This window comes from Limulus polyphemus, unplaced genomic scaffold (assembly GCF_000517525.1).
Source record: "Limulus polyphemus unplaced genomic scaffold, Limulus_polyphemus-2.1.2 Scaffold422, whole genome shotgun sequence".
NCBI lineage: Eukaryota > Metazoa > Arthropoda > Merostomata > Xiphosura > Limulidae > Limulus > Limulus polyphemus.
This window is the reverse complement of record NW_013666032.1, coordinates 169,433-187,031: the sequence shown is the minus strand read 5'-3', so window position 1 is coordinate 187,031 and position 17,599 is coordinate 169,433. Positions and strand designations below refer to the sequence as shown.

At 33.3% G+C, this 17,599-nt stretch overlaps 1 protein-coding gene across 1 annotated transcript; it reads right to left on the bottom strand.

Annotated features, from left to right (window-relative positions):
- Positions 1–4,546: 4,546 nt before the first annotated feature.
- Positions 4,547–7,697, bottom strand: LOC106458158 (110 kDa antigen-like). The gene is made up of 3 exons (XM_013917620.2): positions 7,566–7,697; positions 6,237–6,312; positions 4,547–5,628 (listed from the first exon to the last, which is right to left on the bottom strand). Exons 2-3 carry the CDS (start codon positions 6,304–6,306, stop codon positions 5,108–5,110), a joined length of 591 nt encoding a protein of 196 aa, XP_013773074.1. The 5' UTR covers positions 6,307–6,312; positions 7,566–7,697; the 3' UTR covers positions 4,547–5,107.
- Positions 7,698–17,599: the final 9,902 nt, after the last annotated feature.

Here is a 17,599-nt window from a genome sequence, read left to right as displayed (position 1 = left end):
TGTTATTTATCATAGCACCCGCCCCCATATTTTTTACATTTCATAACCCGGACAAAGGACGGGTTCCTCAGCTTGTGTTTTCATAAAAGCAAATACAGATTTGAAATGACTGCTATAAATAGCGTTTCAACTTAGGCTTTGTGTGTTACATGCCTAACTGACCCGATGAGCTCTAGTATTCAAAGAAAGGCTTCGTCGGCAGTGTCGTACAGTACAAAAGATATATAGTTTTGATGTTATTATGTGCATCTTACTGGAAACCCTTATAGAACCAGTAAAGAAAGATTTATTAAAACATATTAATCTTTCTATTGTGACTTAATGTTACACAAACCATCAAGCTATAAAATATTTTTTGGTAATTGTATATAATATTGTTTTTAAACATATCCTGACAATCCAAAGATGCACCTTATTCAGAATAATACGATTAAGTATGTATATACATCAAGAATATACACAGGTTAACACATTAAAGGGTACTTTACATTTTCTATATTTTAGCTTAGACGAGGCACAACTACTGTTTTTGGATAACGTCAGTGTCATCCCTGATTTACTTTTGATGCAAAATAAGTATCAGGTGGCCAGATGTGTAATCTAACACGATCATTTTAATTATACTTAAAAAGTGAAGAAAACTTAGTATGATCTCGTTTAGTAAGTTGAACAACAGCCGTTTTAGATTTGTAAGTATCATAAGTATCAGGTGGCCAGATGTGTAATCTAACACGATCATTTTAATTATACTTATAAAGTGAAGAAAACTTAGTATGATCTCGTTTAGTAAGTTGAACAACAGCCGTTTTAGATTTGTAGTGAAAAATACCAGGTCTAGAACAAAGAAATGTAGATGTTTCTATTGATGTAGGTTAGAAATTGGTCAAACATAACAAGTCCTTGCAGAATGGCTAAAATCCATAAAGTATGGTCAGCAAAGTGCAGACTTGTTTTCAGGCATATCTGGAGACCAAAGCAAAGTACACCATTGTAGATAACACTGCAAGACGATCGCTTTTGACAACAGACGCACGACAATCGACGGGTCTCAGTTTTCCAAATGATTTAACAGTTTAGGACAACAACTGGACGATAAATCAGCAGGGAAACAGTCGTAAGGAGATTTCATAAGGGTTAGCCTTTCTGCTACACTATTAATGGCGTCGTTCACTATATCACTATAAAACAGTCCTTTACTAGTAGTGTTGAGAGATTGTGGATTAGTTATAGTGTGAAACATGTGCAGACTTGTAGAATTTTAACATCAGATCCAGTCATCATTTTTCAGAGAAAAGATACGCACAGTATCAGAAATAGAAAAGTAGTCTTGCAAATCCTTAAATTTAGCACATTTTTCAAACATTTCAGGAAAAACAAACACAGTCATTTATATATCTCATGACATGCTTAAAACATATATGGATCCATATTGCATCTGCCATTTTAGAACATTATCCTCTTCAATATGATGAACAATACTAACAAATGCAACTTTACATTCTGAAACTTAGCATGAAGTACTTCTCAACAGTAACATTACTAGAATATCAGTAACGAAGGATTCTGACCGTTCTGTCACTTCGTTTTCTCTTGTCTAGTGGTTTACAACCCTCCTCATCTTCAGTGACACGAAAATTATAGTTTTCACTCTATTCACTCTGCTATGACCAATTATGGTCACGGAGCCCTCTAGTGGAGCTCTGGATTGGGGAGCTGGCGAGCCGATTTTCAATTTGTGTAATACTAAAAAAATAATCTCCATACTTTAAGCTTTGGTTGCGTTATAAGAGTGATAGCTAATCCTTTAGTGTGAATGGTGGGTGGTAAAGTGCTGCTGATTGGCTGCCTTCCTTCTGATCAGATGTTTAAACTTAGAGAAGGCAGAAGATAGCCTTAGTATTTTTATCATAAACTAGTAAAGGAATCAAAATCACACACACACACACAAAACGCTGAAATCGGGAGGATTACACATAAATTCGGAGAATCGGGAAATAGGCCTTGTGTCGGAATTGGGTGTATTTACGGAAATAGGCCTTGTGTCGGAATTGGATGTATTCACAAATATTTGTTTTCGACATAATTAATCGGTGTTTCTATATTAATATAAAATGTTACTTAAAAGCTACTTAATGCTAAAAATATTCTGCATGTCACTTAAGTGTTACGAAACTACATTTTTTATGAAATATTCTAAAGATATTATGTTTTTTTTCATAACAGCTATTTTCTGAATGAATTTGACATGATAATCATAACATAACATGTTACTCTCGATAAATTAACAGTCCTACTACAGAAAAGAGTATATCTTCGTACTTCGAAGCATTATTGAGTACTGCCCACTAAGGGACACTCCTATTGCAGAAAGGAGCATATATTCATATTTCGGAGTATTATCGGGTTGTGCAGAAGTGATAATATAATGCCTGCTCGTGTATATTTCGTTTTAGGTGATTAATTTCCATATAACAGACTTTTTTTCTATTCTGCACGACTCCGTGAATTATTTATGAAAAGTAAAATCATTTAAGAACACAATTTTATAAGAGGAAGTTCATTCGCTCTCCGAAAACATCCTCAGAAAGGGAAAGTAAAGCCAGAAACTTTAAAGCAACACGTAAACTTTTATGTAGATACATTTAGAGATAAGTACGCTCACTTCCAGAAGTTTCTGACACAGGACAAGTAAAATCCTCTAAAGACACATTAAGATGTTGGGAGCTAATCCTATTTGATTTAATCAGATTTCTAGTGGAAGAATCGACACAGGTTTGGTTTGAATTTCTCGCAAAGCTATACGAGGGCTATCTGCGCTAGCCGTCCATAATTTAGGCAGCTAGTCATCACCACCCACCGCCAACTCTTGGGCTATTCTTTTACAAACAAATAGTAGGACTGACCGTCACATTATAACGCCCATGACCACCTGGCCATGCCGGACTCATCGACAACCAAGATAATCTAAAACGCAGCAGAGATTCTCTACATGGCCGTTTATAATTGAAAGTTCCTATCGAAAGGCACATTTGAAAGCCAATACCTAATTCCCACTTGGTTTGTCGAGTAAGCGACGGGTGCTGTAGACTGGATATATCTATCTTGTGAGAAACTCTAAATTAGGGATAGCTCCTGAACCATAGGAATATCTAAGCTGGCTGTTTAGCCCATGTGTCGCATAAGGTGTTGTTCTGGTAAACGTATCGATACCTTATTGGTTAAGCCTGCTTCTTAACATGTTTTCTACACGAGATAAATAAAATTATATTATAATAAACAAAGAAATGGTTACCAGTGTTATATGTGAAAAAGAATTACAAACTATAGGGAAAGCAGCTAGTTAACACTATTCACCGCCAACTCGTGGGCTAATTGAATAGTGAGATTTGACCATCACTCTTATAACACACGATCTCAAAGTGTGTAGCGCGGTTTTATATACTAAAATAATAGATCTTGTATGTTTTATTCTCATGAAGAAGAATAGTCAACTGTTCGAAAGCGTTCGAGTTTTGGGTCTCGTTTTGAAAATATAATCAAATTGTGATTGACATTGTTTTAACCCTAAGATTACCGATGTGGACCTCCATCTGCTTCTGAAGCACATTTTTCTAAACTATTTGAAGGTTCATGACTTGGTTGTTCATTTGTTTTTTCATGTTTTAAACCACCTTACAATTCGCAGAATGTTATAGAAAGATATGGAGTTTACTTAATATTGAACATAAGTTTAGAAACAGATGCAGACACTCCGGACGACAACTTTTCTCATGTAAACTACATATTATCCGTTGCTATTGATTGTGAGGCAATAGCTGTTTCTAAGATGGGTAAAATACAAATAGGTCATTACTGATGAACCACCTGAAATTGGCATTCTAATCCCCATAAAAGCCAAAAAGTCTGTATCAGCATTAAATACAACGTTCGCTGACAAATTTATATTATGCTCTTTTATGTATAGCATAACTTGGAATAAATCAACTCCCAAACGGAGGTTAACTCTAGTATAGAAAGTATATTCCTTCGTCTCACTTATTCTTTGTTTTTCAAATACTTCTTCAGGTAAGACATATTACTATTTCCACTTCGAAACTTGTGATTTATTTGGCAATTTGTGTAATGCCCTTTATTTTAAATCTGGCTGTTGAAGTCAAATTATTACTGAGTTCGTCAAAGATATAAATTTGATACCATACATTGTATTAGATTCTCTTTTCAATAAATTTTAATATAAAACAAACAGATTTAGTTCGTATATAAAGTGTAAAACACCTTTAGTTAAAGGAATGGTTTTATATTGCTGGAAATGTTAAATTTTCTGGAGACTAGTAACTAATCTTCACTAACACAGAACGAGTTACCAAAATGTTAACTTGTAGTGCTAGCCAACCAAATTCCACTGATTGTTATATTTGTATTGTATTTACGTTGACTGAATAGATATTTCATTGAACACTGTCTTAAAAAATGTTACATAGCAACCTCGAACGCTTTTCCTTTCAATTAGAAGTTCATTGTAAAATGAATGAAATCATCAAATGAGTCAAACAAGCAAAACCATTTATTGAAATAACCAACTACATCCCTAATCTCCACTTTATTGCACTTTTGGCACCAAACACCGAGTTTATAAAACATGAACACAAAGAGTTTGGTAAATACTGCGAACTTTTTTTGTTTTGTTTTTAACTTGCCATACGAGCATTTTTCATTCTTCACAAAGGTTATAAGATTAACACAAGTAATCATAACTTAAATTAAATACCCATTAAATAGAAAAAAGGTTGTCAAATAAATGAGTTACAATACTGTCAGGTAGTAAGAATAAAATTAAAAACTAAAATTATGAATACAACTAAGTAAGTGAATTAAAAATAGGACAGTAGAAATATTTACTACTTCATTTTACAGGGTGTAATTGTATGCCATCAGAGGAGAGTTACAATATTTACTTACAACACTGCTCAGAAACAGCGAACATTTTTCTTCATTATATCTTGAAATGTGGAAAGAAATGCAAAAAATATCTTGATTAGCCTTTCTCATGTCAGTGCTCTTGGGAATCGTTAGTTGGTTTAACTTCTTCTTCTTTCTGTGTTGTATACTATCCTGTAGAAACATTTTTTTCTTCTTCAGGTTGGACTCCAGATGTTGTATCTTGCTCCTCTTCTGGTATTTTTACTTCTGTTGTAATTTGTTCCTCTTCTGGTATTTTTACTTCTGTTGTACTTTGTTCCTCTTCTGGTATTTTTACTTCTGTTGTACTTTGTTCCTCTTCTGGTATTTTTACTTCTTCTGGCGTTGTGCTTTTGTTTTGTTTCTCATCAGCTACTTCAGATTCTTTCTGACTCAAGGTTATATTTTCTGAAATACCAGGTTGTATATCATTCTCCACCGACTTATCAACAGGAACTGACGTTGTCACATCATTTTCTTTAACCACATGTTCTACATCTCCTTCTTGTGACTGGCCATCTTGAATGTCATGTTTAACTTCTAGAGAAACTTGTTTATCATCTATAGTAGTTTCTCGACCTTTTTCTGTTGGAGTAGTTGAAGGTTCAGTTTTTTGCTCATCAACTTCAATTGGGACCTTTAATGTTGTCATGGTAGAGCTAATTGACACTGAAAAAGAAGGGGGATCATTTAGATAACTATGGACAATAACCATGTTAATTGTTTAAAGTGATTCCAATATATGTCTAGATAATTGGCTGTTTACTATAAAGCTAACGTACAATATTATAGTTTAGAACGGAAAACTAGAAATAATCAGAAAAGTATCCAATTAAGCATATTCTGTCGTTTGACTCTTTATCGATACTCTTTATTTATTCTAATGTTTGACATGTTTTCAGAAGCTAAAGCCATGGAAATACTATAAATTATTGTTAGCCACACAATTCTATAATATGTTTATAGGTATAGCCAGTAAAAATAGTTTATTCATCAATTAGAAATTCATATCTAGTTACTAAAACGTATAATTATTTCTGTAGTACTAGGTCAAACTGAGTTCCTACGTGGTTACTCACTGTGAGTAAATTATCAGGAATCATTTATAATAAAGGTTACTTAGTCATAAATTTGTTTGTGTTGAAAATAGATAGTTTCTAAGATAAGATTGCTACTTTTAGTCTAAGCTCAATAATAAATATGTTATAGGTATAATTTAACTGTTAATACTTATAATTTAACTGTTAACAAAAATAATTAAATAACTACATACTTACTGTTTTCACATGGTGGCGCAAGAGTTAGTAAAACCCCCAGGAAGAAGAAATACAGAAAGGTGTTCATCATTGATCCCTGAAAATAGTTTATAATATTGATAGAAGGGATATTTAAACGAAGAATTCCACATTTACTAAAGAAAACTACTTGAATTAGTATTGAAAAACAATAAGTAAGCAGCATTTACGTTTTTGACTGAAGAAAAACATATCACATCAAAATAAATTACAATATTAAGAAAAACGAAGATTTAGATACAGGTTTTTTTCGGTATTTTATAGCCTTTTCGATTTCATTATTTCAATAATTTTCTATATTTTAAAATTATAAGTACAAACTTTCAGTGATGAAATCTGTTTGTTTGGAATTTAAACACAAAGCTACACATTAAGATGTCTGTGCTCTGCCCACCACGGGTATCGAAACCCGGTTTCTAGGGTTGTAGGACCGCAGACATACTTCCCAACTTAACGCTGAATCGTCGAGAATCAAACAAGAAACAGTTTCAAAAGCTGATTAAAAAACATATAAGTTCTGTGTTTCTCAAATTTGTAGTAATCCATTCATGCTAAGAATTTAGTTAAATACATAAAAGCTAACCATTGCTATACATTAATCTAAATGCATTTTCTAAGGATCAAGTATCATTTTCCATGTTCCAACTGACTCACAGAAACTTTGAATATATTTTAAGCAACCCTGAACTAGTTCGGATGAACAACTTAGACCTGCCATAAACATCTTTCATACTTAATATGTAATACTTGTGTGTTAGCAAAATGAGCTTACGTCTAATGCAAGTGTTGGGGTTATGACCGAAAATATCGCTAACAGGGGATTACACAATTAATGAATCAGTCTAAGTACGGTATATTAAAATAGCTGTATTCATTATTGGTTTCATTTTAGTTCCGATCTATGTAGGTAACTTGTTTTGATCATAATTTAATGATAATAACTGAAATATTTTTTATCCACACTGCCTAATTTTATTTAAGCATATAAGCATTAAACTGTAACTTTGATGACGTGTTTACAGAATGCTTCCAATAATTCTGATGCATGAAAATGAGAAAACGTTATGGGGATTATGATATCCGTGATGGAGAAGTAATTTATAAGGTCATGAATAACGCACACACACACATACACACTGAAAATTAAGTTAAGTTTAAAAGTTGTTGAGTTACTGAATTTTTAATTTCGAACTACAAATAACATATGAAAAATAGAGTGATTTGTTCGAAAGAAAACAACTAAATCGCATGCATTCCTCTTCATGAAATAAAGTAATTCAACCGTTTAGGACCCAGCACTCTTGAGCTTACCTGAAGTTTAAAAATTAATAGACGTTCAAGTGTTCCACCTGCTCAGCACAAAAGTAGTATTCTAGCTAGAATCGCTCTCTATTTATTCGAGATCGCCGTAAGGCTCCGCCTCCTAGCTTACTCTTCATCATCAGGTGCTCCCATAATTCCTCATTTCTACACTTCCATCTTCCCTTGTTAGGATAATTTCTCTAACGAGATAGCCTATCTCTATAGTTATTTTCACTTAAGCTGGATTTAGTGGAACTGGATAAACTTCTGTCGTGTTGGATTTGTTTTATCGACTATATGGCTTATATAAGTTTGTCACGCTTGGTCTTTAACTTCCCTTCGTATGTAGATATAAATGCTTAACCTATACATTTCAGGCTGACTCAACTTTCGTGAATGAAACTATAGATATGAAATATTTTGTCTGTTTCATTGGCGAGGAGGGTCAACGAAATTATCTGAAGAACCCAGGTTACGACAGTGTAGGTTAATGTACTGACAATTCACTGAGGAGAAGATACCCGGCGCCAGCCAAAAATGTTGATTGAATTCTAAATAAGCCTTTTGTTCTCTCTTTACATTTAATATATGCATAAAACTAGCAGTATTTTTCTTGAACGGAAAACAACTTTTTCTTTCAATAACACCAGGAAAGTAAATAGCCTTAAGAATAATTGAAGCGAATTGAGGAATACAAATTAACTCCTTTCAGTGACACGTTTTAAGAATGCACAAGTATTTTGATTTATTACTATGTATGCGAAGAATCGTATATACATTTATCATTTCAAACATCATTTAAAAGGGCCTGTAGAATTTTAATGCTGTGTTTGCACGCGTGTGTGTCTGTGTTTGTTTGCGTCAAGATTTTGTGCAGAGCTATACAAGGGTTATCTACGCATAGCTATCCCTAATATTGAACTGACAGTCAGAACAAGTTTCAAGATTAAACATTGTGCTCTTTTTTTTTTCAAGTGTAATTTACATAGTTACAAATTAAACATTGTGCTCTTTTTTTCAAGTATAACTTACATAGTTACAAATTAAATATTGTGCTCTTTTTTTCAAGTGTAACTTATATAGTTACAAATTAAACATTGTGCACTTTTTTTTCAAGTGTAACTTATATAGTTACAAATTAAACATTGTGCTCTTTTTTTTACAAGTGTAACTTATATAGTTACAAATTAAACATTGTGCTCTTTTTTTTTCAAGCGTAACTTATATAGTTACAAATTAAACATTGTGCTCTTTTTTTACAAGTGTAACTTATATAGTTACAAATTAAACATTGTGCTCTTTTTTTTCAAGTGTAACTTATATAGTTACAAATTAAACATTGTGCACTTTTTTTCAAGTGTAACTTATATAGTTACAAATTAAACATTGTGCTCTTTTTTTTACAAGTGTAACTTATATAGTTACAAATTAAACATTGTGCTCTTTTTTTCAAGTGTAACTTATATAGTTACAAATTAAATATTATCGGAACACATCATTTTTAAGTTTCATAGTTATGTGTGCTTTAAGCTTTAATTATGCCCGAAACTTACGGTTTAATTCAAAAACCAAGTTATCTTTTAGAATTTTTGGTTTATTAGAAACTGGCAATGTGGGATAAGTACAATAAGTTACGTCGAAACATTATATATATATAGGTCCATTACTGAGACTATAAACAGCTATTCAATAATAAAACCTCCTCTTCCAAGATTTACTAACTATCGATCGATACTATTCTTAGATAAATGTTTTAAAGTCATTTTAAGTTATAAAGGGTGATTAATTACGAATGTTTTGCTGTGGCGCCCTTAGATAGTTGGCAGGTGCTAGATGATTGGAAGTTGGCTAATGTTGCTCCTCTTTTCAAGTGAAATGATAAAAATTGTTCCAGTAATTATAGGCATATTAGGCTTACATCAGTGGTGGTAAGTGTTTTGAAAGTTTGATAAAAAATGCTTTGAAAAGTCATTTTGTTGAAGAGTTAGCATGGCTTCACTGGGAGGAAAATCTTGGCTTCTTTTTTTGTTTTTGAATTTCGTGCAAAGCCACACGAGGGCTATCTGCGCTAGCCGTCCCTAATTTTGCAGTGTAAGACTAGAGGGAAGGAAGCTAGTCATCACCACCCACCGCCAACTTTTGGGCTTCTCTTTTGCCAACGAGTAGTGAGATTGACCGTCACATTATAACGCCCCCACGGCTGAAAGGGCGAGCATGTTTGGTGGGACGGGGATTCGAACTCGCGACCCACAGATTGCGAATCGAGTGTCCTAACCACCTGGCCATGCCGATCTTGGCTTCTAATCTTTGACATTCTTTGAAGAGGTTACTGCTTATATAGGTGAGGGTACGAGTATGGGTTTGGTGTATCTAGATTTTCAGAAATAAATTAGACAAGATGTCACATAAAAGGCTTGTCTCTGTATATGTGGGGATAGATTGGCTCATTGAACAGAAAACTGGCTGGGTGGAAGAAAGCAGAGGGTTTTTATCAATGGAGTTCAGTCAAACTGGATTAATGTCAAGAGTGGGGTGCATCAGAGCTCAAAGTGAGGAGTTTTGCTCTTATTTTGATTTACATCAATGACGTAGAGGATAGAACAGTCAACAAGATATTTAAATAGAAGGTAACGCATGTGGTTATCATAATTTGAATTATGAGTATAATTTTGATGGGATTAATCTTAACGGTGATATAGAAGAAAATAATCTTGGTGTTTTAATTGATCAGTCTCTTAAGCCATCCAAACAATGTGCTGTTATTAATGACAGAACAAATAGGGTTTCAGGTTCTATCTAAAGAAATATTGTATACAAGACTTAAGAGCTTACACTTTCATTGTATAGGTCACTGACTAGATGATACGTAGTAGGTTATTACTCACGTATGTAAGACTGAAGTTTGGAAATAACAGTTGCTTCAGAAAGTTTATTGCTTCTTTCTTCTGGTGTAATTCAGAATATGTAAATAAATAGATGTAAAATATATAACAAGTAGGCTTACTGTAAATTACTATTTTGTTAAACGACAGTTTCGATACCCACCACGGTCAGAGCACAGATAGCCCATTGTGTAGTTTCGTGTTTAACAGCGAACAAAAAACTTTAGTCTGTATTACATAATGCATTTATTTAATTTTTTCGTCTTTAATTAAAAAACGTAATTTTTATGATCAATTGTGTTTTACGTAAGACAGTAGAATAAAAACACTACATTATTTATTCGGTTTCTTAATGGTTTTTCCGAGAAGAACAATCTTTATGGCATTTCAACAACAATGGTATTGAGCAAAACGCATTGTCGTCAATGAATATGGCGGGCCTTGTGTGTTTAAAATACTATAATACACTCTTCTCGGAAAACCCTAAGGGGCCGAATAACCCTAATACCATACTATTTAATGACAAACATAATTGATTATAATCACGTTTAAAAAAAGGCGTTCACACAATAACAATCGCAATTTTTATACTTTGCTCTACAATTACTTTGATAAATGTTGGCTTCGGTTTTGTCAATCGAGAGAAATAAAACGATATAGAGTTGTTATTTAAGTCTTTCTCCAGTCAGCACTTACCGCCTGTTTTATTTTTTGTTGATATTTCAGGTTAAGTAATGTGAAGTGCCATTAGCAACTTAATCCTTGAATGACCTAGGGATACCAAAACAAAAAGTTTGTATGGTGACCACCAGAAAGGTATTTGACTTATCAACTGTCACGTGCTATCATAAGGCAAAGCTGGTGAAGAACTGCATACAGCTATAATGTCGCTGTCCAAGCTTTTTTGGGCTCCTCCACCATCTAGCTTGATGCATTTATTTGGTTTTCCTGGCAGAATCAGAACCGGTCGTTTGAAGATTGAACTTGCAAAGAGCCCAAGGCCAGCTGGTGTCAGGAAACGATATGACCTTTATAAAGTTTTTTATCCAAATACACGTCTAAGCCTACTCTGTGGACCAGACATTAACCTTCTAAGATGAGACTGGTATGGGAAACATTGTAGCCATGCAACGTGTCTGGAAGAGAGTTAGTATAGATTATTATCACATAAACTTGGCAACATTAGCATCCTGACCGATCTTTAAATCACTGCATTTAATAAAGAAGACCTGTAGTGTTTTGCACAGCTATTTGCATCTAGTTTATTTTAATCATCTAGCTTTGAAAGCCAATAGTCTTAAACACATTTGTATTCTATATATATTCTCCATAACTTTGTTTTTAGTTTGATGTTTTAATTCATCGTTTGCAAAATTGGAACTTTAAAAAGACTTTTCTAATAAAATAAAACATAGTGGGATTAGCTAAAAAGCCCCATTATTAATTAAACGAGAGTATAATGTTAGAAAACCACCAGCTGTGTCTCTATCAATTCATGATTTCAATGTATCAATTCCTCAACCAGCCCCAGTTTTAGTTATCATTTTCTTTTTCCATTTTTAAAAGTAATGAAAAATTACGTGAATTCCAATGTATATCTTGTTTGTTTGTTTTCCCTACCGTTAAAAGTTTAATCAAAATTTGATCAATCAGCTTTGATCATATTATTTGCTGACAATACCTTTGATTCTAAAAATTCAAACTTTCTGGTAACGAATCGTTAGATCAATGTGGACGTATCCTATCTTTGTTTTCCATATGCAACAATATCTAAGCTGTAGCTCAATATGTAAATTTGTGCATCAGTTTTGAATACAAACTTACATAACTAAAATTAATTAACAATAACTTTCTCTTATTGCATTCACTATAACTTTTTACTTTGAATTACATGCTGTTTTTCTATTAACAAAAGATTTAGTATCTGTCTGACGTTTCCTTCGGGTGGCAGAAGATCAAACGTGAAAATAATTTCCCAATTTCACGATTTTACGAAAAGAATTTAAATTACGCTGTAATTTAATGCATATATGTACATTCGAACAACTGAATATAGTTTCTGCTCTTTACCCACAAACCTAACTTTGAAGATGAGGGAGGGAAAAAATCGGAAAGATAACATTCTATGAACTAAAGTTTTCAAATAACTGTATGAAAATAAACCAAGCTTAACAGTTAAAAATATCCAATAAAATCAAATAGTAGAACATTTAGGGATTGTTATGCTTATCCTTTAGAATGCCTTATATGCTTCAGCGCAATTCAAAACGTATTGTAATTAGCATTTCTACATATTTAGGAATACAATAATAATTCAAAATATTTGTCATTAAAACCAACCAGAATTAACTCATGAAAAATTAATTCAAGTTGATATTGCACAGATGCTCAAGTAATGCTGATAATAAGGATCGTAATATTACCAGCTCATTTTAACATAAAAGTTTACGAAACAATAGTACAACAAACAAAAATGGAATATTACAGCAGCTAAAATAACTTTTATAAATCTAAATATATATTGTTGTAATCACTGTATGATGAAGAAATCTGAGTGATCACATAAAGTAATATATCTCCATAACCAGTAGAGAAATACTGACTGTATTTGCATTAACTCACAACACATAAAAAGTAAAATTATGACTTTCATTTTCGCTCAAACGACAGAAGTTTAACTGGTTCCCTGAAGTATTTTCAGAACCGGTTTCTGTTGTTCGCATAGTTTCTACTTTTACTTTCTCGCGGTCAGGGCCAAATCCTTTGGCAGGATAAATAAACGAGACTCTCACAAACTTTCATTATCGAACCTTGGTAGTTTTATAAAGATAATGATGTTTTTTCATAACAATTAAATACTTGTCATTTTTATAACTTTTGAAGATTTAGGTGATGTTGAGAATTAAAAATTGTAAATATACTTATAATTATGTAGAAATTCAATTTTAATCAATTCAAGACAAGCGTTTTATTTTATTCTAGGAATAAACATAAAACGGTTTATGTTTCTCATTCGTCGAACAATAAACAATATTTCTGGGAACACGGCTAGATTAATGAGCATAACTGGAGGACAAACAGATTCTGCAATGGAAATCAGTAAGTCAATATGTTGTGTCTAAAGGAAAAACAAACATAGCCAACTATTAAACCATGTTTAATGAAGAAACCAAATAAAAAAGTTCAATTATGATTCAAGCCTTGTACATTTATTAAACTATTCCACTTGAGTTGTATCTTTAACGTTTTTACAGCTATGAGATATTAATAAATTTACTTTATATTCTGGAAATTAAGCTGGTAAGGTCACAATGAATTCTAGTTTTTTCTGCCAGACGAGATGTAACAAGAACAGTTGATTTAAACTGGCGTCTTTCTTACTGTATCCATACCATATATCACTAAACAAACATTATGATCAAAATATACGACAGGCAGATCCCGCCATCCTAATAAGGTAGCTCAAGAGCTACCTTTTCTTTAGTTTATCAGTTCAAAATTATGTAGGGCTGGCGCAATTCTTGGACTACTCTGATCAAATAGTTGAATTTAACTTTCGCATCCACGTCCCAAAACCGAAGCGCGTTTTTAAGGAAACTGAACGCGAGCCCTCAGATTTACAGCTGTGGCACGCTAATCACTAGCCATGATCAGCAGATAGATAAGATGTTACAAAACATTCTCTTAACTAACATCACGTGCTCAACCGGAAAATTAAGAACAGTCTACTGATGGAGCAACATTTCAGAAAGACATACTTGTCCTAAATATATTTATAGTTAAGTCACCAATTAATAAAGTTTCTTAATAAGTTAGTTTACACATATTGATTCATCTTCCTGATGTTCCAATAGTTTAAGTTCTGAGAAATACTGATAAAAAACACTAGGATTTTTGTTTGTTTCCTAATATAGTAATGTGTTGTTGCACCTGCCTTACGATGACCAAATTCGTCATTTCAGTTATTGATGAACTGCGCTGAATTAAGTCATCTGTTCTATAAAAAACAACAACTAGTTAAGTATATTTTATAGTGAAATATTTTTCATCAGTCTTACTGAATTATTTTTTTATTGCGAGGAAATTTTGAAAGATTTTTCCGCGCAATTGTGTTGCAGTCAATGTACAGAATAATCAGGGAACACTACACACACATGAGCTGTCCATCAGATAAAGATTTATGTGTCAATTTAAAAACTGTCTTAAGAGAAAATCCACAAAACATAAGATAATTTAAACTTAAACAGTCAAGGAAAGGAAAAGGAAACAACGCCATTAAATAAGTGCAGTTTGAAGCGAGTTGCAAGATATTGACTGCGCATGCTCAGTGGAAAAGGAAACAACGCCATTAAATAAGTGCAGTTTGAAGCGAGTTGCAAGATATTGACTGCGCATGCTCAGAAGCAGCTTGTATTATTTCTTATGTAAATAAATGTAATTGAAGCGCTGTCTCACGCTGGCTCAGCGGTAAGTCTAACAATTTAAAGCTCGAAAAATAACCGCAGTGAGCAGAGTACAAATAGATCATTGCGTAGCTTTGTGCTTAATAACAAACCAAAAGTGTAACATATATATTTATATCATTAGCACAATGTAAGACTCTTAAACACATGTGTTTTTGTTTGTTTTGAATTTCGCGCAAAGCTACACGAAGGATATCTGCGCTAGCCATCCCTAATTTAGCAGTGTAAGACTAGAGGAAAGGCAGCTAGTCATCACCACCTACCGCCAACTCTTGGGCTACTCTTTTACCAACGAATAGTGGGATTGACCATCACTTTATAACGCCCCCACGAGCATGTTTAATGTGAAGGGGATTCGAACCCGCGACCCGCAGATTGCAAATCGAACTCCCAAACCACCTAGCCATGCCGGAACGCAATTCTGCCAGGGATAGTTTAGTTTAATTTCACATCATAGATCATAGACGATTTTATAATAAAAAAAGGTGAATTTGATAAATAGTTTTATTATATTATATATTTTAGTAGGAAACTTACCACTGCTATTATTATACTAAAAAAGAAGATTCTGGAAAGGGAAATATTACGCATCTTTGTCTAAATTTGTGACGTCAAGAACTTTAACTACACAAATCCGTTGTTCAAATATCATCCAAACGTTAAGGTTTTATTCTACCTGGCTGATAACACCATTTATCACAGAAGTGTAAGCAGAAATTCAAGACTTAGATAATAGCTACACTCGTGATGAGACTAATTATTATATTTCCTAATGCATTTTGTGACAATAGCAAAAATTAGATTAACGGGGGGCTATCTGTGCTATCCGTCCTTACCTTAGCAATGACAGAGTAAAGGGAGTAGAGCCAGTCAACATTACCCACCACCAACTCTTTTACCAGTGAATTGTGGAATTGACTATCACATTATAACGTCCCCACGGCTGAAAGGGCGAGCATGTTCAGCGACGAAGATTCGAACTCGCAACCCACAGATTGCGAGTCGGGCGCCCTAACCAATAAGTCGCGATTAATTGTGCTCTGTCCACCACGGATATAGAAAACCCGTTTAGATCGTTGTAAGTCCGCAGACGTACCGGTTTGAAATACTAAAAAGCATGCATGTCACTTTAGAAGTTTTGGAATGGGTTAAAGTTATCTTCTAATGCTTAGTTCCCCAGTGGCACAGCGGACTTACAACGTTAGAATCCGGGTTTCGATACCCGTGGTGGGCAGAGCACAGATAGCCCATTGTGTAGCTTTGTGCTTAATTACAAACAAACAAACATTCTAATGCTTGAGTAAACTAAAACAACTTTATTAATATTAACGCAAAATAATTATCTAATATTGAAAATAAGAAGATATAACATATAACTCCTTTCATTGGGCTGCGTTTTATGTCTACAATAAATATTTTACGTAATACGCAGAACGCCTAAAAATATATTTTTATTTACTAAGCTAACATTTAACATAGTATTCTGTATCTGTTAATTAGAGCTAGGACTTTTGTTGTGATTAAGTTCTTTTTATGTTAATGTTGGGAATGTTCATATTACTTTTAACGCCAATGTTCTTTGAACCCAATATATTAAACATGGATATTTCCTGATTCAATAATGTTAAATGTACTAAGTGTATCGTGAGAACCACTTTCGTATTTAAAACAAAATTTTGCAATGAACGCGTAAAGTTACTTGAATCATTTTATTGCTAGATGTCTTAACATTGCGTTTTTAAAGTGATCATTTTATATTTATTTTTTATCTACATCTAATGAGCTTAGCGAGAGCACAGTGTGTTTCTATCTAATGTAGAATTTTGTTTCAAAGTTATGCTCCTAGTTTCTTAAGGGACAGAGTAAGTCTAAAACCATCAATTGTCTACATGTACAGCTCATTTATACAGTCTAAAACAAAGTATATTGTAATAATAAAATATATTACATAAGTTATATTAAATATTGAGATGCTATTTATATATGATATTCTTCTGATCTAGGTGACACCAACTAGACGCAAAGATAAAACGACAGCCTCAAACTTGCTTTTTGTTTGTGCATACTAGTCAGAAGGTAAAAAAAACTTCGTGTACACCATCTTACAAAGGTTTGCCCACCAGTGGCACAGTGACATATGTCTGCGGACTTATACTGGTTTTGATACCCGTGGTGGGCAGAGCACAGATTGTCCTTTGTGTAGCTTTGTACTGAATAAAAACAAACAATTGTAGCTTACAAAGTTTCAATAATTTCTTAAACTTTTATTTCTCTGTCTTGAGGTTCGTGAATATTTCTCATAATATTCTCTGAAAAGAAATTGTATTTGAATAAAATATAAAACATTATACAGCACCATGAAAACTACTGCCCACACATTCCTAAATATCTGGGAACATACCTAGAACCCCCCATTTGAAATGAAGATTAACTTATGTTATACGACTTTATAGGACACAGATATATAAGTTCACATAAAGGATAATTGCATTAATCTGGGATATTCGTTGTGACTGGTTCTTAAAAATTAAGTTCACAAACTTCTTGACTGACGCTCAGAATAGAAAGCAATAGCTCCGGTTTGCTTTTACAAAAGATAATGCAGGCAAAACGTTAAACAACATTACAGTGGTCTGCACTAAAAACAAATAAAATATGCTTGCGATTTGAATACCTCACGACTGACAGGTTCGGAAAC

Bases quoted from the DNA above. Each gene is read 5' to 3' on its own strand.
- LOC106458158 (XM_013917620.2), bottom strand. From the start codon at position 6,306: ATGATGAACACCTTTCTGTATTTCTTCTTCCTGGGGGTTTTACTAACT. The intron at 5,629-6,236 runs GTAAGTATGTAG...CTTCTTTTTCAG, and splicing joins TGCGCCACCATGTGAAAACA to TGTCAATTAGCTCTACCATG.